Source organism: Melozone crissalis, unplaced genomic scaffold (genome assembly GCF_028551555.1).
Source record: "Melozone crissalis strain CALT ecotype California unplaced genomic scaffold, PUWL_Pcris_2 ptg000041l_1, whole genome shotgun sequence".
NCBI classification, from domain to species: domain Eukaryota; kingdom Metazoa; phylum Chordata; class Aves; order Passeriformes; family Passerellidae; genus Melozone; species Melozone crissalis.
Window position 1 is genome coordinate 9,817,742 of NW_026535819.1, and position 15,293 is coordinate 9,833,034.

The window sequence follows — 15,293 nt, forward strand, 5'->3', positions numbered from 1 at the left end:
GTCTTGATTGGATGCTCTTGCTCCTGTCTTTGATGAAGACCAAGGCTGAAAAATTGAAGTCTTCAATTTAGGGTGCAAGAAAAGGTACAGATTAATGAGAAACTCCAGCCCAAGACTTCAATACCATTTCCTGGTTTTCCTTCTCCAAGTGGTGGGGTGCTGGGATCCAGAGCAGTGGTGTCTGCTGGGATCCAGCCAGGAGCCCCAGTCACAGCTCCCACACTGCACATCCAGGTTATCTGGGAGCCAAACCAGCCCTGGCCGTCTTCATCTCACCTGTCCCAGCACACCCTGACCTGCTGCTGAGCTGTGGGTAAATGCACAGAGATGTTCCAAAAGGGTGGGGTCAGCATCAGAGAGCAGAAAGAGCTTTTTGTGCTGCTGCAGAGGCAGTCCTGTGTGCTCACACCTTATTTAAAGTTCACACACACTGGCCAGCAGTGCCAGATGGAGCTGCTTGGGGAGGACTCTGGGGGACTGAGTCTTTGTGCAACCCTGCACAAAACCCACTTGGTCACAACCCCAGGGCTGGCAGCAGAACCCAGAGTGTCCTTGGCATTGAGGGATGCACTCTGAAGGTGGCCACAGCTCTCACCAAAACCAGCAGCATGAGGCTCTCACCAAATGCACCTGTTTTGAGCAAAACCATCCTTGGGTTCTGTTCAGGTGGCACCAGGACCCTTCACTTGGCACTCAGGAGAGCCTGGGGCTCAGAGAGGTGGCCCAGCCTGTCTGTCAGGGAAGCAGACAAGAGCCTCAGCAGGACCCTGCTGCACAGGTCTGAAATCAGCCCCAAAGCAGCCCCTGTGGGTTATAGGGCAATGAGGACACACTTCAGGCTGGCCCTGGGGCACACCAGGAGGGCAGGATAACCCATGGAGCCTGTGGCATCAGAGTCACCAGCTGGGCCAAGGTGCTGGAATCTGTGTGGGAAGAGCAGAGCCAGCACCAGGCAGAGGCACCAGAGCAGCTGGGGGAGCTGAGGAAGCAAAGCTGCCTGAGGATGGCACAGGCAGAGCTCAGAGGTGTGGGGGGCTATTTCTGGATGGAAGATTGTGACAGGGTTCACAGGGGTTCTTGGATGAGGGAAGAGATGAGGATCTGACTCCATGTTTCAGAAGGCTTGATTTATTATTTTATGATATATATTACATTAAAACTATACTAAAAGAATAGAAGAAAAGGTTTCATCAGAAGGCTAGCTAAGAATAGAATAAGGAGGAATGATAACAAAGGTTTGTGGCTCAGAGTCCAAGCCAGCTGACTGTGATTGGCCATTAATTAGAAACAACCAACATGGGCCAATTACAGATGCACCTGTTGCATTCCACAGCAGCAGATAACCATTGTTTACATTTTGTTCCTGAGGCCTCCCAGCTTCTCAGGAGGAAAAATCCTAAGGGAAGAATTTTTCATAAAAGTTGTCTGCAACAGAAGATTCCTGCAGGATCACAGAGCTGTGCTCAGAGCCCAGCCTCCCTGGAGCTGTGTGGAAGAGCTGCTCCTGTACCAACCCCCACCCAAAGGAACCTGCCCAGGGCTGGCCCTGCTGCCCTCCCTCTCCTCTGTGAGGTTTGACACCAGGAGCAGATGGCAGCCCCAGTCCCAGGCTGGGGGTGTGTGTGGTGCAGGGAACGCTGTGCAACAGGGAGCACAGGAATGCTGAATGCTGCTGAGTTCCCACACAACCCTCACTTCACTTCTGGCTGTTTGCAGCACAACCTCAAACCTCTGCAAACATCCACAGGCCAGAGCAGGGTCAGAGCCAGCCACAAAGGGCTCCACACAAACAGAGCCAGCCCAGGCCCTCAGGGTAGCACTGCTGCCTCACCATACCTTCAGCCAAGCTGCAAAAGGATTAAACTCATTTGTTTCACAGACTCAAAACACCTCATTACAGTAACTTTTGCAACACATTGCAGACCATTATCTTACTCATCTCCATCATGGCTGTCTCCTGCCAAGTGCTGTAGGATAAATGGTCCTGCCCTCCACAGGGACTCAGGCTCATATCCCTATCTTCATCCTATCTTTGTGCCAGGCACGGTTTAAATCTGTCCTTCCACACTTCTCTCTCCAGAATGCCCCTTGCTGGCAGGACAGCTGGGGCTGATGCTTTGCTAACTGGAAGTTTGTTTCCACAGCAAGCACAGAACCTCTGAGCCACTCTGGAGAGAGGTTTGCTCTGCAGACACACAGCCAAAGTCATGGAGGGAAATTCAGAGCCTAGGACAGGCCTGGGTGGGCAGAGAAAGGACAAGGACAATGTCCCTGTGCCTTCCAGGGACTGGCAGGAGTGTCCCACCCCAGCACAGCTGCCCAGCAATATCTCAGCCCAGAGGACATTTGGGAACTGTATCAGTGATTATCTCTGCATACAGCCCTCACCCTCAATCCCCAGGAGAGGCAAAGAAAGGAGAGAAGGAGCACACAGAAGGTAAACCAGGAGTCCCCTCCCAGCCTGGCAGCTCCTACCAGGGTTGACTTCGGCGCCAGAGGGCTCAGGCAGGGAGGCCAGCAGCAGCATGCAGAAGATCATGGTAGCAACTGGAGGTGCTGCACAGGGTCAGATGAGTCCTTCAAGGGCAGCAGCTGTCATCTACATCTCTGAAAGACAAAGCAAAGAGAGAGGATGAGTCCTCCAGGGACAGGGCTGCTCTGTGTCATTGCCTCGTGATGGGCTGGGCAATCTTCCCTGCCTTCAAGAGTGCCTTTGACCTCAGCCCTGCTCTGCTCATCACCAGACCAGAGCCTTAGAGAGGAACCAGTGATCACTTGACTGTCCACACCACCCCTAAAGCTCCCAGTGCAATCCATCTGCCAGGCCCTCAGCTGCCATGGCTCCTGGGTGGATGGATGCACCCTTTTAATTGCAATTAAACAAGTCCACTGCAAAGAAATCTCTCCCTCATTATTACTTCACTTTCCTTACTAAATTCACAAATAGTGAACAGCTACAAATGAACCTGAGTCCAACCAGGCTCCCCAAGCAGGCTTTATCCACCTGAACCTTGGCACCAAGTAGCCAAGCAGGCATCTTGGAGCTTGCCACACAGTTTTAAGATAAAGGTCCAAAGCAGGGTGAAAATAATCTCTCCCTGCACATCCATACTGCTGCCAAAAGTGCATATGCATTCACACAGGTGAGCACACTTCATTTCCTGTTTGGAAACAAGGAAAATAGTAATTGGCATTTTCATTGGAAAGCCATGGTAACACCTAAAGGAACAGGAGGTCAGCAGTTTTGTGAATTCTTTGTGCCCACATTCACTACAAAGAGCCTTGGGAGGCTCCATCCTGGAGGATAATTTTACAGAAGGCAGGTTAGAGGCTCTGTCTCATAATGGAATGCCAGGAGAAAAAAAAACAGAATGAATCAATAAATGTAAAGTTGCCAGGATCCGAAGCTGTTGGCTCAAGAATCCTCAGAGTTTTAGTAAAAAGGCAACACTGAATGTTGGGATTTGTTAGTGAAGGAGGAGAGGCTGTAAAAGGTTCCACCATTGTGGCAGTGCATGCATGCATGCAGGAGCATCAGATGCCATTAGCTCAGAGATTGGTAACAAAAGGCTCTTTTTTTCCACTCAGCATAACTAAACTGTACAAGTCACAGCCCTGAGCACCCAAGGAACACAGCTCCTTAAACCCAAAGGTAAAACCTTTGGCTTGGGAAACCCCCCCAGCTGCAGATTGCTGGACACCCAGAAGCTAAATCAGGGTTAGGATCACTGGAGCCTGCCCTGTTTTTATTCTCTTTCCTAAGGATATGCTACTGGCCACTGTCCCTGCTGGATTCCATCAGAAAAGATGGCTCTGAGCCTGAAAAACAACCGAGGGCCCTCTTGGGAAGGGAGCCAAACACGCAGGCAGGAGGGGGAGCTCATGCTGGGTGCCTGTGCCCAGCCAGGCAACCAAAAATCTCCTTAAAATCAGCAGGTCCCTCCTGCCCCAGCCTCCTGCTGGCTCCCTGGCCAGGCCTGGGAAGGGGCTGTGATAGCCCTGTGGTGAGCCTGCAAAAGCAAAGACAAGCCCAGAGCTCAGCAGGAGGGTCTGGTGACCACAGAAGAGGTTCTGACCAAGCACTCTGAAGCTGTTTGTGCATGCCAGGCCATCCTTTCCTCCTGGAATGGAAGGAGGTGAATCAAAGTGAATCACAGCACCCTCAGAAGAGGTCCAGGAACAAGCAGGAAGAGTGGATGGCATCTCCTACCATTCCTAAAGGAATTCAAGGGGGAAGAAGCAAAGCCAATAATTGGGGCAATATTGGATGCTTGAAAGAAATAAGAGCCTGGGAAGTGTGATTTTCATTTTTCTGGCTCCAAAACAATGGTAGAGCTTTTCTCTTTACCTCAGAGTTAATCTGAGAGACCTCAGCCCCAGCAGCCTTCCCCAGGAGCATGTGCAGCTCTGGTTTGGACCAAACAGAATCTGGTAGTGAAAACACTTAGCAGGAAGAATTGCTGCTGAAAACACAGATTCCCACCATCCCAGGGCAGACTGCAACTCCCACAGAGAAGAGACTTTGAGACTTTGTAGAGAAGTTTTGGGGCAGTTTGAACACAGGCCTGGTGGGCGTTGATTTATGCAGGTGATTTGCTACAGTGTGCTGGGAGCTCCCAAAGCAGCACCTGCAAAGGGAACTGCAGAGAATTCAGCCCTGGGGGAGACAGTCCTGTGGCAGGACCTGAGAAAGGGACCTGCCACCAACACCAAGGCTTTGACTTGAGCCACCTTCCTGCAGGAGGTGATGGGAGCTCAGCAGAGACCTGTGGTGGTGCCCTGGCCATGCCCCAGGTCAGATGCACCACAGGGGTCAAATCTGGCATAGATCCCTCCTCTGGGTGCCCAATCTGAACCAGCCACTTGTTGGATTAAGAGTTTTTTTGGCCTAGAGAAGGGGCAACTGAGAGGTGTTTTAAAAACTTTTATTCTATTTTTAGTCCCATGTGAAGGGTGATACAATACAGATGTTATAACTCACGCTATAACAATCAGAAATTAATTATTTTGTAATTATATTATAAACATTTCTTAACCTGTTTTAATCACACTATGCTATAAATACCTTAAAACCAATCATCTAGAATTACCCCTACTAATGAGTCCTACTACAATACATCTTTCATAATTCTATTTCTCTAAAGTATCTAGTCTTATTTACAAAACCACTCTTTGAAACTTGTTTCTAGTTCCATGTCTCTCTCAACAGTATCTTAGCCTATAGTATTTATATTATATTTCCTATCTCAAAGCTTACATACTATGTAAACTTTCTATCAGGTTTTAAGAATTTTCTACAAATTCATTTCCCACAGCCACCGACCAGAGCTGCAGCTTGTTGAGGAGGCCCTGGAAGGAGAAGAGCAGCTTGGAGATGTGTCCCAGGTGACTTTTGTTCACCTGTTTAAAATTTTTGCTCACCTTTTGTTTAAAATTTCCCAACAAGGAGCCCTGAAATGGCAAATGACACCGCACACAGACTGCACACCCTCATCCTCCCTCCAGAGCCTGGCAAACTGTGTGAGCTTCAAGATTCAGGCTGGCTCCACCAAAGCACACAGGATTTCTCTCTGACCTGCCCAGGAATAAGGGGAAGGATGGCTGGAAAGCACTGAAACAGGGACTGTGGGTAGGCTGAGGGCCCAAGCCCCACTGCTGGAACAAGAAAGAAATGAGAGCAGCCCCAGCCAGCAGTAAATGTTCAAATGCCTCTGTTTCCCACCTGGTGCAAAAGCCCAGCAAAGAAGGATCAAGAGCAAGGCATCATCCACCCTCTGCATCAGCACAGCACCCACAGCCCAGCTGGGGCTCACCCTGACACTTAACATGAGCACTTTCCTTTGATAACAATAGTTGTGCTGTGCCCCCCTGTCCTCTCAAAATGACAACAGCCACCAGTGTCACAGCAACTGAATAAACACACCACAAACAGCTCCATCATCTCATCTGAACAAGCACCATAAGGTGAGAGCCCATTTGTTTTATGGCACCTTTTGTGCTGCCACAGAGCCAGTCACATCAGCACCACATTCAGGTGGTTAAACAAGGATGTAAAATATGAGGAGGAAGGAAGGGATGAGGTGTGGGGACAAGGGAAGTCACACAGCAATGCCCAAGCACCATTTCAGCTCCTGCCACCCAGGCAGCACTGGAGAAAAGGTACAAACTGGGGGGCACAGACAGGTGTAGGTGCCACCTGAGAACCAGGGGCTTCTCAGGACTTGATGGGCACATGGACCTCTGCAGGAACACAAAAACAGCATGGCTTGGGGGAACTGCAAGCCAGAATTGGAATATGCAGCCATAGAAGCCAGTCTGGCCTGCAGGAAAGGAAGGGAAAGCTGCAGAGCTGATCCAGAGCTCACCTGTCAGCAGATCTGTGCCTACAAAAGCTGGCTTTGAATTGGGCCCTTGCCTAAAGGGTATCCAAGACAAGCAGGCTGAATCCTCTCTGGATGTGTCTCCACTGCTGACAGAAGGAAAGGCTGGTCTGGACTAGCCCTGTCTCCCCCAGTTTGGTCCCATGAATTCTCACCTTTGTGTGTGGCAGAGGTGAACATTTCCAGCAGTGCAGCCCTGCCCAGGCACCTCAGCAGCTGGTGCAGGCTCTGCTGGGTTTGTTTTTCCCGCCACATTTGGTTCCCAGTGCTGGATCACCAAAGTGCCTGTCAGTGAGCCCTGGGAGAGGTGATGGACACAGGGAGCAAACATTGCCATTCCTCAGCTCTCTCACAGCTGCTGCAGTGCTAAGCAGGGTCAGCAACAGTGGCTTTCACCCTCCAGAGGGTGAAACATTTTGGAGCAGGTTCAGCCCCACTCAGGAGCTGCAGAAATCACTCTTTGAAGAATTACTGATGTTGGTTGGTGCTGAGTTCAATCTTATCCAGGACTAGACTGGATTCCCAAGCTGCACACTTCCCAGAGCTAGGACACACTGAAATTACTACTAAATACAGCTTTCTGTACAGACTACTTGGGAATCATCTTAGTAAGGACTTTTCCTGGGCAAATGGCTCAATACTTCTCTTTCAGCTCCATTAGTCCTCTGCTGTACTCATGCCTATCTTCCCACCCCGCCCACACATACACACCAAGTGCCAAAACTACAGCACAAGCCTGAAACCAGTAAAAACAGGATTAGCAACATCCTCTGAGAGGCAAGAAAGTGTTAAACTCTGTTCCCAGGCCCGACTGGATCAAGTTGCTAATTGTTAACAGCTGGCTGCAGGAGAATAAAATCCTGGTACAATCATTGGGAGAGTGGAAAAAAAAAATCTACTTGTTGAAAAACTCACCAAGAAATGCAAAAGAGGGCACTTTTCCCCAAAAAACCCAGCAGATAGCATGCCTGAAAAGCCAGCCCATGCCTCCACAGAGGAGCAGCTGGCTGAGACCCAGGGCACAGCAAAGGCTCAGCGAGCACAGGAGGGAGCTGTTCCTCAGTGATGTGCATGAGGAAGGTGGGACTTGGAGCTCCTCCAGGCCCTGCTCTCCCTCCAGAGATCCATTACAGAGGTCTGGCATGTTTGCAAGCCTCTCTAGATCCCAGCTGAAACAGGCATTTGTTTTAACTGGTTCCTTTGCAGATCATTATCCCGGAGTGGGACCTGAGGGTTTGCTGCAGGAATCCCACTCCAGATGCTCAGAGCCACACCAAGAAACTCCACAAGACACAGAGAGCATCACACACAGAGCTCTGGGTACAACAGGAGAGGCTATTCTGAATCACAGCATCCTCAGAAGGGGTCCAGGAATAATCAGGAGTGGATGGCATCTCCTACCATTCCTAAAGGAATTCAAGGGGGAAGAAGCAAAGCCAATAATTGGGGCAGTATCTGATGCTTGAAGAAATAACAGGCTGAGAAGTGTGATTTCCATTTTTCTGGCTCCAAAACAATGGTAGAGCTTTTCTCTTTGCCTCAGAGTTAATCTGAGGGACCTCAGCCCCAGCAGCCTTCCCCAGGAGCATGTGCAGCTCTGGTTTGGACCAAACAGAATTTGAAAATGAAAACTCTTAGCAGAAAGAATTCTGATCACTTTTTAAAATGTTCCGCTTAGTTTACAATTCAAATACTGGCACAAGAGTGACAAAACAGAGCAGAGCTGCTGGCCAGAGAACATGGCCAGCCCCTCCAGCAGAGCCTGGAGGGTGAAGGATGGACCAAGTCATGCTGCTTGTGCAGGAGCCCCATGAAAATAAGGCAACAAATTTCCCCTCAGGAGAGCTCCGAGTGTGGTGTCTCTCTCCCTGGATTCCATCAGCCAGGCAGCAGTGGAGAGGTCTCTATGTGACACGTGGATGGCACCTGGACAAACCAAGTGCCAACACCAAAATTCATTGTGTCAGAGTGACAGGGGAGATGGGCAGGGCCAGCAAGATCCTGGCATGAAGTGCAAGGCTGCAACAGGAGATCTGGGATTTAGGCAACAACAGAGGGGGTCAGAAAGAAGAAAAATCCATTGCAATGTTTGGAACATGGTGGGGGACATAGAGGTGTCACTATTTCTGCTCAGAGTGATGCCCAGAGCAGCAACAAGGCTGGACAGATAAGAGCAAACAGATTTTAGGTGAAAGGGTTGGGTTAATCAAGATACATGTGAGAAGTAAGTCAGAGGAATAGGGAAATAGAGACAGGAAGAGGCTCCAGCATCACCTTTGAGGAGGCACTGGAGTCCTGTCACAAGAGACATGAATGTGGGACCAAAAGGACAGCATTGAGGAGTGGCACTTGGGGTGGGACAGGGACACCACAGAGCTGAGTCTGAGGCAGTGGCAGAGGAATGGGAACACCAAGGACTGGGTGTACTCCATGGTCACCCTCTTGAGATGTGGGGACGGGCCTGCCCTGAGGCTGAGGAGGGTCTGAGCCGTGTTTTCCATGTTGTAGCCAAACATCCTAATGGGGTTATGAAGAAAGTGACACCTCACTCCTAGTGAAGCTAGATTCTAGGAGAAAAACAGCATTTCAGTCACCCACAGCACAGCATGTGACACTGGGAGGAGCTTCTGCCCATGGACTCAAACATGAGGCAGTGCCTCACCCACAGCCCAGAGAGATGCTGGTGCTTCTGCACAAGACCAATAAATCCTCCAGCATTTTCCCACTGCCTGTCAGCCAGTCCTACAGGAGTGGGGTGCCCTCAGTTTGTGAAACTGCCCAGAGCACTTCTGTCACAAAACCAGACTTGGGGAGAAATTAGCATGTATTAAATGTAATTTAATCCATCCAAGTAACAAGGCCAAAATTATAAACCATTAGCAAGATAAAACCAAAGATAAGGAAATGCAAATTCACTGCACCACAAGGTGGGTTTTAGCTCAGCTAAACCAAAACCAAAGCTTTCCCCCCCAACCCAGGGCACAGGAACTCTGTGCCCATCTCAACCAAGGAACCTGGAAGTGCTTGCCATGACCCAGCCAGACCTGCCAGGGCCCTGCTCAGGACAGGGCCATTCCCCAGCAGCAGGGGCAGGGCAGCCTCCAGCACACCCACCAAAATACACATCCCTCAACTGCAGAGGCTGCAGTTTCCAACTCCAGTACCGCTGTTTCTGTAGGACAGAAGTGGCAGGAAAACAAGATTGTGCACAAACCAGCAGCTCCAAGTACCTCCCTTGCCCCTGCCGAAGCAGCAGTGTCCCTTACTGTCCCTTTCCAGAGCTTCCTTCCCACCCTGACAGGCCCAAAGAATACTCAGCACAATGACATTTTCACTGTTCCTAAACACTGACATCTCTCACATCTCTCTCTAGCTTTTATTTTTTTAAACAATCCTTAAAATACATCATCTAAAAGTCAGCTGTAGTTTTCTCAAGACCTGCAATCTCCCATTGCAAAGTCTCACATAGCAACCATCCCCAGGACACGTTAACCACAGAGATGACAGATGGGGTATTAAGAGCACTCAATCTAAACCACCTTCCTCCCTCCCTGCTCTCAGGGGGCTCCACCATAACCTTTTACTTAACTGTGCTCTAACTTGCACTCAGAAGGAGATCAGGTTGCTGAGCTGCAGAATTATTTGGGCTGGAGGAGATCCCCAGGAGAGCATCTAATCCCAGCTCCTACTCCAAGCAGGGTTAGCACCAATTTCAGAGCAGCCTGCACAGGGCTTTGTCCAGCTGTGCCTTAAAATCCCCCAAGGATGGAGGCTCCCCCCACCTCTCTGCACAACCTCTCCCACTGCTCAGCTGTCTGAAGAAGGAAAACTTTATCCCTCATTATCCCAAGGCAGAAACTCCTATTATCTTATTGACAATCACTGTCAATCCTCCTGTTATGCACCTCCTTGATAATCTGCTCTTGGGTATTCCAGAGCTGCTTCTTGTCCCTGCTGACTCCACCAGCCTGCTCAGGGAACCAAGATTCAGCATTAATTTATTAATAGCTTCTCCCAAGCTTCTCCCTGGTGAGACAGAGGCTCCCTCCAGGCAGATTTTGCCCTGATTCCCACTGGTTTGCTCAGAGGGAAACCAGGGAATAGCTGATTTGTCCCACACTGATGTCAGAGCACAGCTCCTCACCCTCTGCTTGCAGAGTGCAGGGATCACATTCCCACTGGTCACTATTTTTGAGGGGTATCAGGTGGCACTTTCTAAATCAGCTCCTTGAACACAGCACTGAGCAGCAACAGGGACAGGGAGGCTCTGCCAGCCTGGCACAGGGCTGGGACAAGGATCAGAGCCCCCACAGTGCCCAGTGGGTGCTTCTCAGCTCAGAGCCCACCAGCAGTGCTGAGGCAAGCAGGAAAGCATGAAGGACATGCCAGGGATCAGCCAGGGGATCCAACACAGCCCTGCTCCCACAGCAAAGCCTCCTCAGCCTCCTGGGAGCAGCAGCCTCTGCTCCACAGCAGGGCTGCATCCCTCAGGATCCAGGTTTATGGTGCCAATGCAGCTACTCTTGGCAACCAGTGCAAAAATCTCATTAAACCCACAATTTGAGGTGGTTTTTTTTGGACATGATCTGCTTTCCATCAGAGCACAGGGATTGCTGAGCATGCTCCTTCTTTATCGTGGCAGAGGTTGGTCTGCACTGCCCGCTGGTTACCTGCTCCCTTCTCCATCTTAAAACACTGCTACAACATTTATGTTTTCCCAAACTTCTGGAAGTCCTTTGGTCTTCCCAGATTTATTACAAATTGGCAGCCAGGATTCAGAAAGCTGCTTTGGCAATTTGTTTTAAACAAACAGGTTCCAGTGTTGCTCAAGTTTCAAAATACTCTGAAATGTTATCTTGGGTTTAACACCCTCCCTGGTTACCAGTGCAATGGGAGGTATTCTGAGAGAATATCATCCAGCTTCTCCACAAAAATGGAAAAGAAATGTTTTACTTCTCTGCATTGTTATCAGCAGTCAGTTGGGTTTAACCTTTCCCAACAATATAAGCACCGCTGATGAAATTTATTTTGTTTTGCAGATATTAAAATATTTCTCACTGCTCCATGATATATTTGCTGTGCTTTTCCAGTCATCTTTAGCTTTCCTTATCAACTGCCTACCTTCAAAAATACCAGTAACAGGTCCTTATCTACAACCTTTGTTTTGCAAATAGTTCATAGTTGAGCCTATTTAAAAGCTAAAACAATGATTACTAGAGAAGCTCTGTGCAAAACTAGGAAAAGCAAACCCTCGCACAGAGCTGCACATAGTACCTGAGAACTGCTGATTTTTGCAAGGGTGGAAGCCAAATTCTGAGACAGTTCAGTGAAAATCAAACCAGAAACAGGATTTTGGAACATCTACTAATTGAGCTGCCCTTCCAGTCTCCCTCAAACCACCACAAATGTTGATAATATTATCAAAAGCTACATTTTATGAGTTTTGCAATTTCTCTTCATATTTGTAAAAACAAAACTCAGAGCACCTGTAGCTGGCAAAAAGCCCCTTCCCTCTGCCTGAGGAGCACTGTGGGCTCTGCTCCAATGGCACCAAAAAATGTTAATAAAAATGGAGAGCCATGCCCTGCAGCCACAGGAAGATACCAGACTTGCAGAAGCTTTTCCAGTCTCAGAAAGAAGCATAACTTACCATCCTTCCCTGCATTCCACAGACTGCAATGACCCCAAATACCAAAATGCAGGGAGTGGGAAGGGCTCCAGGCCCCCCACAGCACCCCAGGAGCCAGAGGGGACAGTTCTGGCTGCGACCTCAGTGGGTCCCATTCCTCCAGAGGCTGAGCACAGCCTGCAGCCAAGGCAGCCCTGCCTGGGTACACACAGCTGTTGCATTTGGCCTCAGCAAACTTTGTTTACGACCCAAAGTGGTTTTAAAGTTTAATTTATGAAGTGCCTGGCAGAGATGGGAGCAGCAACACTCACACATCACCTGAAACACAGCACCAAGCCTGGAGACTCCAGGGAGGATTTCCAGGTAGCTCCAACCACGTTGCACTGGGTTTGCTATTTACTGGTACAGCTCTGCAAGATAAATTTTAACTTCCCATGTACAGAGATGAAGGTACCATTAATTAAGCATTCCAGCAAAATATTTGCCATGATTAGAGACAGCTCAGAGAAGATCTTTGCTTACCACAATGTATTTCAAGCAATCAAAGCAAATGCTCTGCTTATAAACAAAGGAAAAGCCAAGAACACAGGAAAAAAAATCTTGAGCAGCATTTCACAGCTTTGGCAAGGCAGCATGACCAATTCTGATTAAATTTTCTCAAGACAACAAAAAACAGAAGCCCACAGAGATGTAATAAGATTTAGCAATTACACACGAGGCAGGTAGCAGTAGGAAAATCATGGTATTGTTTGAGGCAAAGGCAAGAGAAACAGGAGAGATGAGAAGGGAAAAAAGAAATTTGTAAAACAATGATGCCTAAACCAAAAAAAAAGTCTCCATTTACCTCTTTTCCATATTGAAAATGAACTGAAATTAAAAAACAACAAATTAAAACAGAGGAAATTAAATTCCACAGCATACCATGTGCATTGAGCCTCTGGGACATATTGCCACAGAGCAATGTGGGAGTAATTCAATAAAATATTGGAAGTAGATCTCCATAATAAGAACATCTGCAATTCCATTAAGAGAGTGACAGAGAGCACACTGGAGATGAATTTTGCTCTAGACAAGCAGAAGTAAAGCAGTAACTGGTGTGAGCAGGGGTTATCTCCTGCACGGGCAGGTTATTCACAGCTGGCTGCACTCAGCTCTGGGGCTTTCCTGGGCCTGTGGTAAGATGGGTGCCTGAGTAGGTGGGCTGTGATCCCAGCCAGTTTGGCAAGCTCTGCCTCTCTGCATAGAGATCACATTTCAGTTTTCAGCAGCTTATTGTGCAGCTTCTCAAAAAGAGAAACAACACTACCCACCTTTTTTTTTTTTTTTCTTAAGAGATTATCCTCTGTGACACAAAAAGAGCAGATGAAATTTCAGCCAAACCTATTAAAGAAATACCTGTGGAGCAGTGAGCAACCCTGAACACTCTGGGTGGAAACACAACTATTTTTGAAAGTTCTCAGCACCTGAAAAAATGGGTTTACTGAGGAAATAAATAAGATTTTATCCAGAGGGAGCTCCATGGTTAGCCCTAACAATGAGGATTTTCAGGAGCACCTTCCTGCATATTCATACTCCCGTGTTTCAGGGTAAATGGGAGCCTGAGAAAGTTTAAAACTGCAGTAGGTGCTTCAGGAGAGGACAGGCTCTGCCTCTCTGTGGGAGAAGAGGTGAGAACACAGCAATGCTCCCCCACAGAACCTGTGTGGAACAGGAGCTGCTGGGCTCAGGGCACAGGAGCACCTTCCCTCACTTTCCCACTGCCCATGAGAATTCACTGCCAGCTCCAGCTTTGTACATCTGTCCCAGCCTCAGCCCTGGCAGCTCTCAGAGCTGGCACACTGCCCACACCCCCCAGAGCCCCAGAAATGCTGCCCAGAACCCAGGCAGCAGCACCTTTGTGCCCACAGAACAGCCTGTGTGTCCCAGGCGTGCCCAGCACATCCCTGAGGGGATGGCCACGATTTGGGAACCCCCACAGAGCCCACTGCGCTGCCCAGGACCCAGGCAGCAGCACTTTGTGCCCACAGAACAGCATGAGTGCCCCTAGAGGTGCCCAGGAACACAATCCTGAGGGAATGGCCACGATTTGGGAACCCCCCCCAGAGCCCCAGAAATGCTGCCCAGGACCCAGGCAGCAGCACCTCTATGCCCACAGAACAACCTGTGTGCCCCTAGAGGTGCCCAGGAACACATCCCTGAGGGAATGGCCACAATTTGGGAACCCCCCCAGAGCCCACTGGTGCCCAGAACCCAGGCAGCAGCACTTTGTGCCCACAGAACACCCTGTGTGCCCTGGGGTACCCAGGAACACATCCCTGAGGGAATGGCCACAATTTGGAAACCCTCCTGGAGCTGTGGGAGGGAAAACAGGCTGCAAAGAGCCACCCTCTCCCTCCCAGGCAGAAAAGCCTTCACCTCCCAGCACAAACCCCCTCCTCCACTCCCAGCAAGCCTCCAAAGGCTTTATCCAAGGACAGAAACAGGAGGGGAGAGAACAGAGAGCGCTGACACCGAGCTGAGAGCCAGGTTAAGCTGCAAGGACCCTACCTGCCTCTGCCAGGGCCTGCTGAGCACAGGGAACAACTGCTATGGCTCTTTGGAGCTCCACAGGTTGAGCCAGGCTGTAGTTTCGACATTCCTTGCAACTTTCCACCAGCACACACATGATATGTTCAAACTTGAGTGACTCCTCCCTCCTCCCTCCCTCTGCACACATAGACAGGCCCAGGAGATGGCCCTGCCTCTATCATCCCAGTTCCTATAGCAACTCCTGACCCAGCAGATGGAAACAGAGCTGTTTTCTAGGCAAATCTGCCTTCTTGGATTCCTCTGCTCTTCCCTGCTGTTGGCCCCTCCTTGCTCCAGTGCTCTCCCTGGGGGCTGCTCTGCTGGCACCTGGCCCAGACTTTGCCTGGAGGAAGGCCAAGCTTTGAATTCATTTAGTAAAACCACAACATAAAGCAGCTCTCCTGCTCAGGAAGCAGGGCCCGTGTAGTCCCAGGGGCAGGCCAGGCTGCAGAGCCAGCCTGCACCTTCTGGTCGAGCACAGCTGCCCGTGCTGGGCAGGAGGATCCAGGCAGGAACATCTCTGCTCATCCTCATCCATCCACGAGGAAAGGTAAAAAGAGACAGAACTAGTCATTTATTAGCAAGTCCAGCCAACAGAATTATTATAACCCCAGGCACTTCTTAGACATTTGGACTTCTGCTTGCAAAGCCTTTCCTGGAAGAGGGAGAGCCCAGCTGTGACAGCAGGGCTCTCTGTGTGCTCATCACAACTGCTC

The 15,293-nt window shown here is 49.6% G+C and overlaps 1 protein-coding gene across 3 annotated transcripts in view; it reads right to left on the bottom strand.

Annotated features, from left to right (window-relative positions):
• Positions 1–15,293, bottom strand: part of LOC128942071 (discoidin domain-containing receptor 2-like) — a 65,033-nt gene that overhangs the window by 34,839 nt on the left and 14,901 nt on the right. For 2 of the 3 annotated variants that reach the window (XM_054284275.1, XM_054284277.1), the window contains exon 2: positions 2,476–2,607. In XM_054284275.1, coding sequence (XP_054140250.1) covers positions 2,476–2,539 — 64 coding nt within the window. In that variant the 5' untranslated portion in view covers positions 2,540–2,607. Of the gene's footprint in view, positions 1–2,475; positions 2,608–14,556; positions 14,606–15,293 lie in introns of those variants that run through there. The other variant, XM_054284276.1, reaches the window with a different exon arrangement.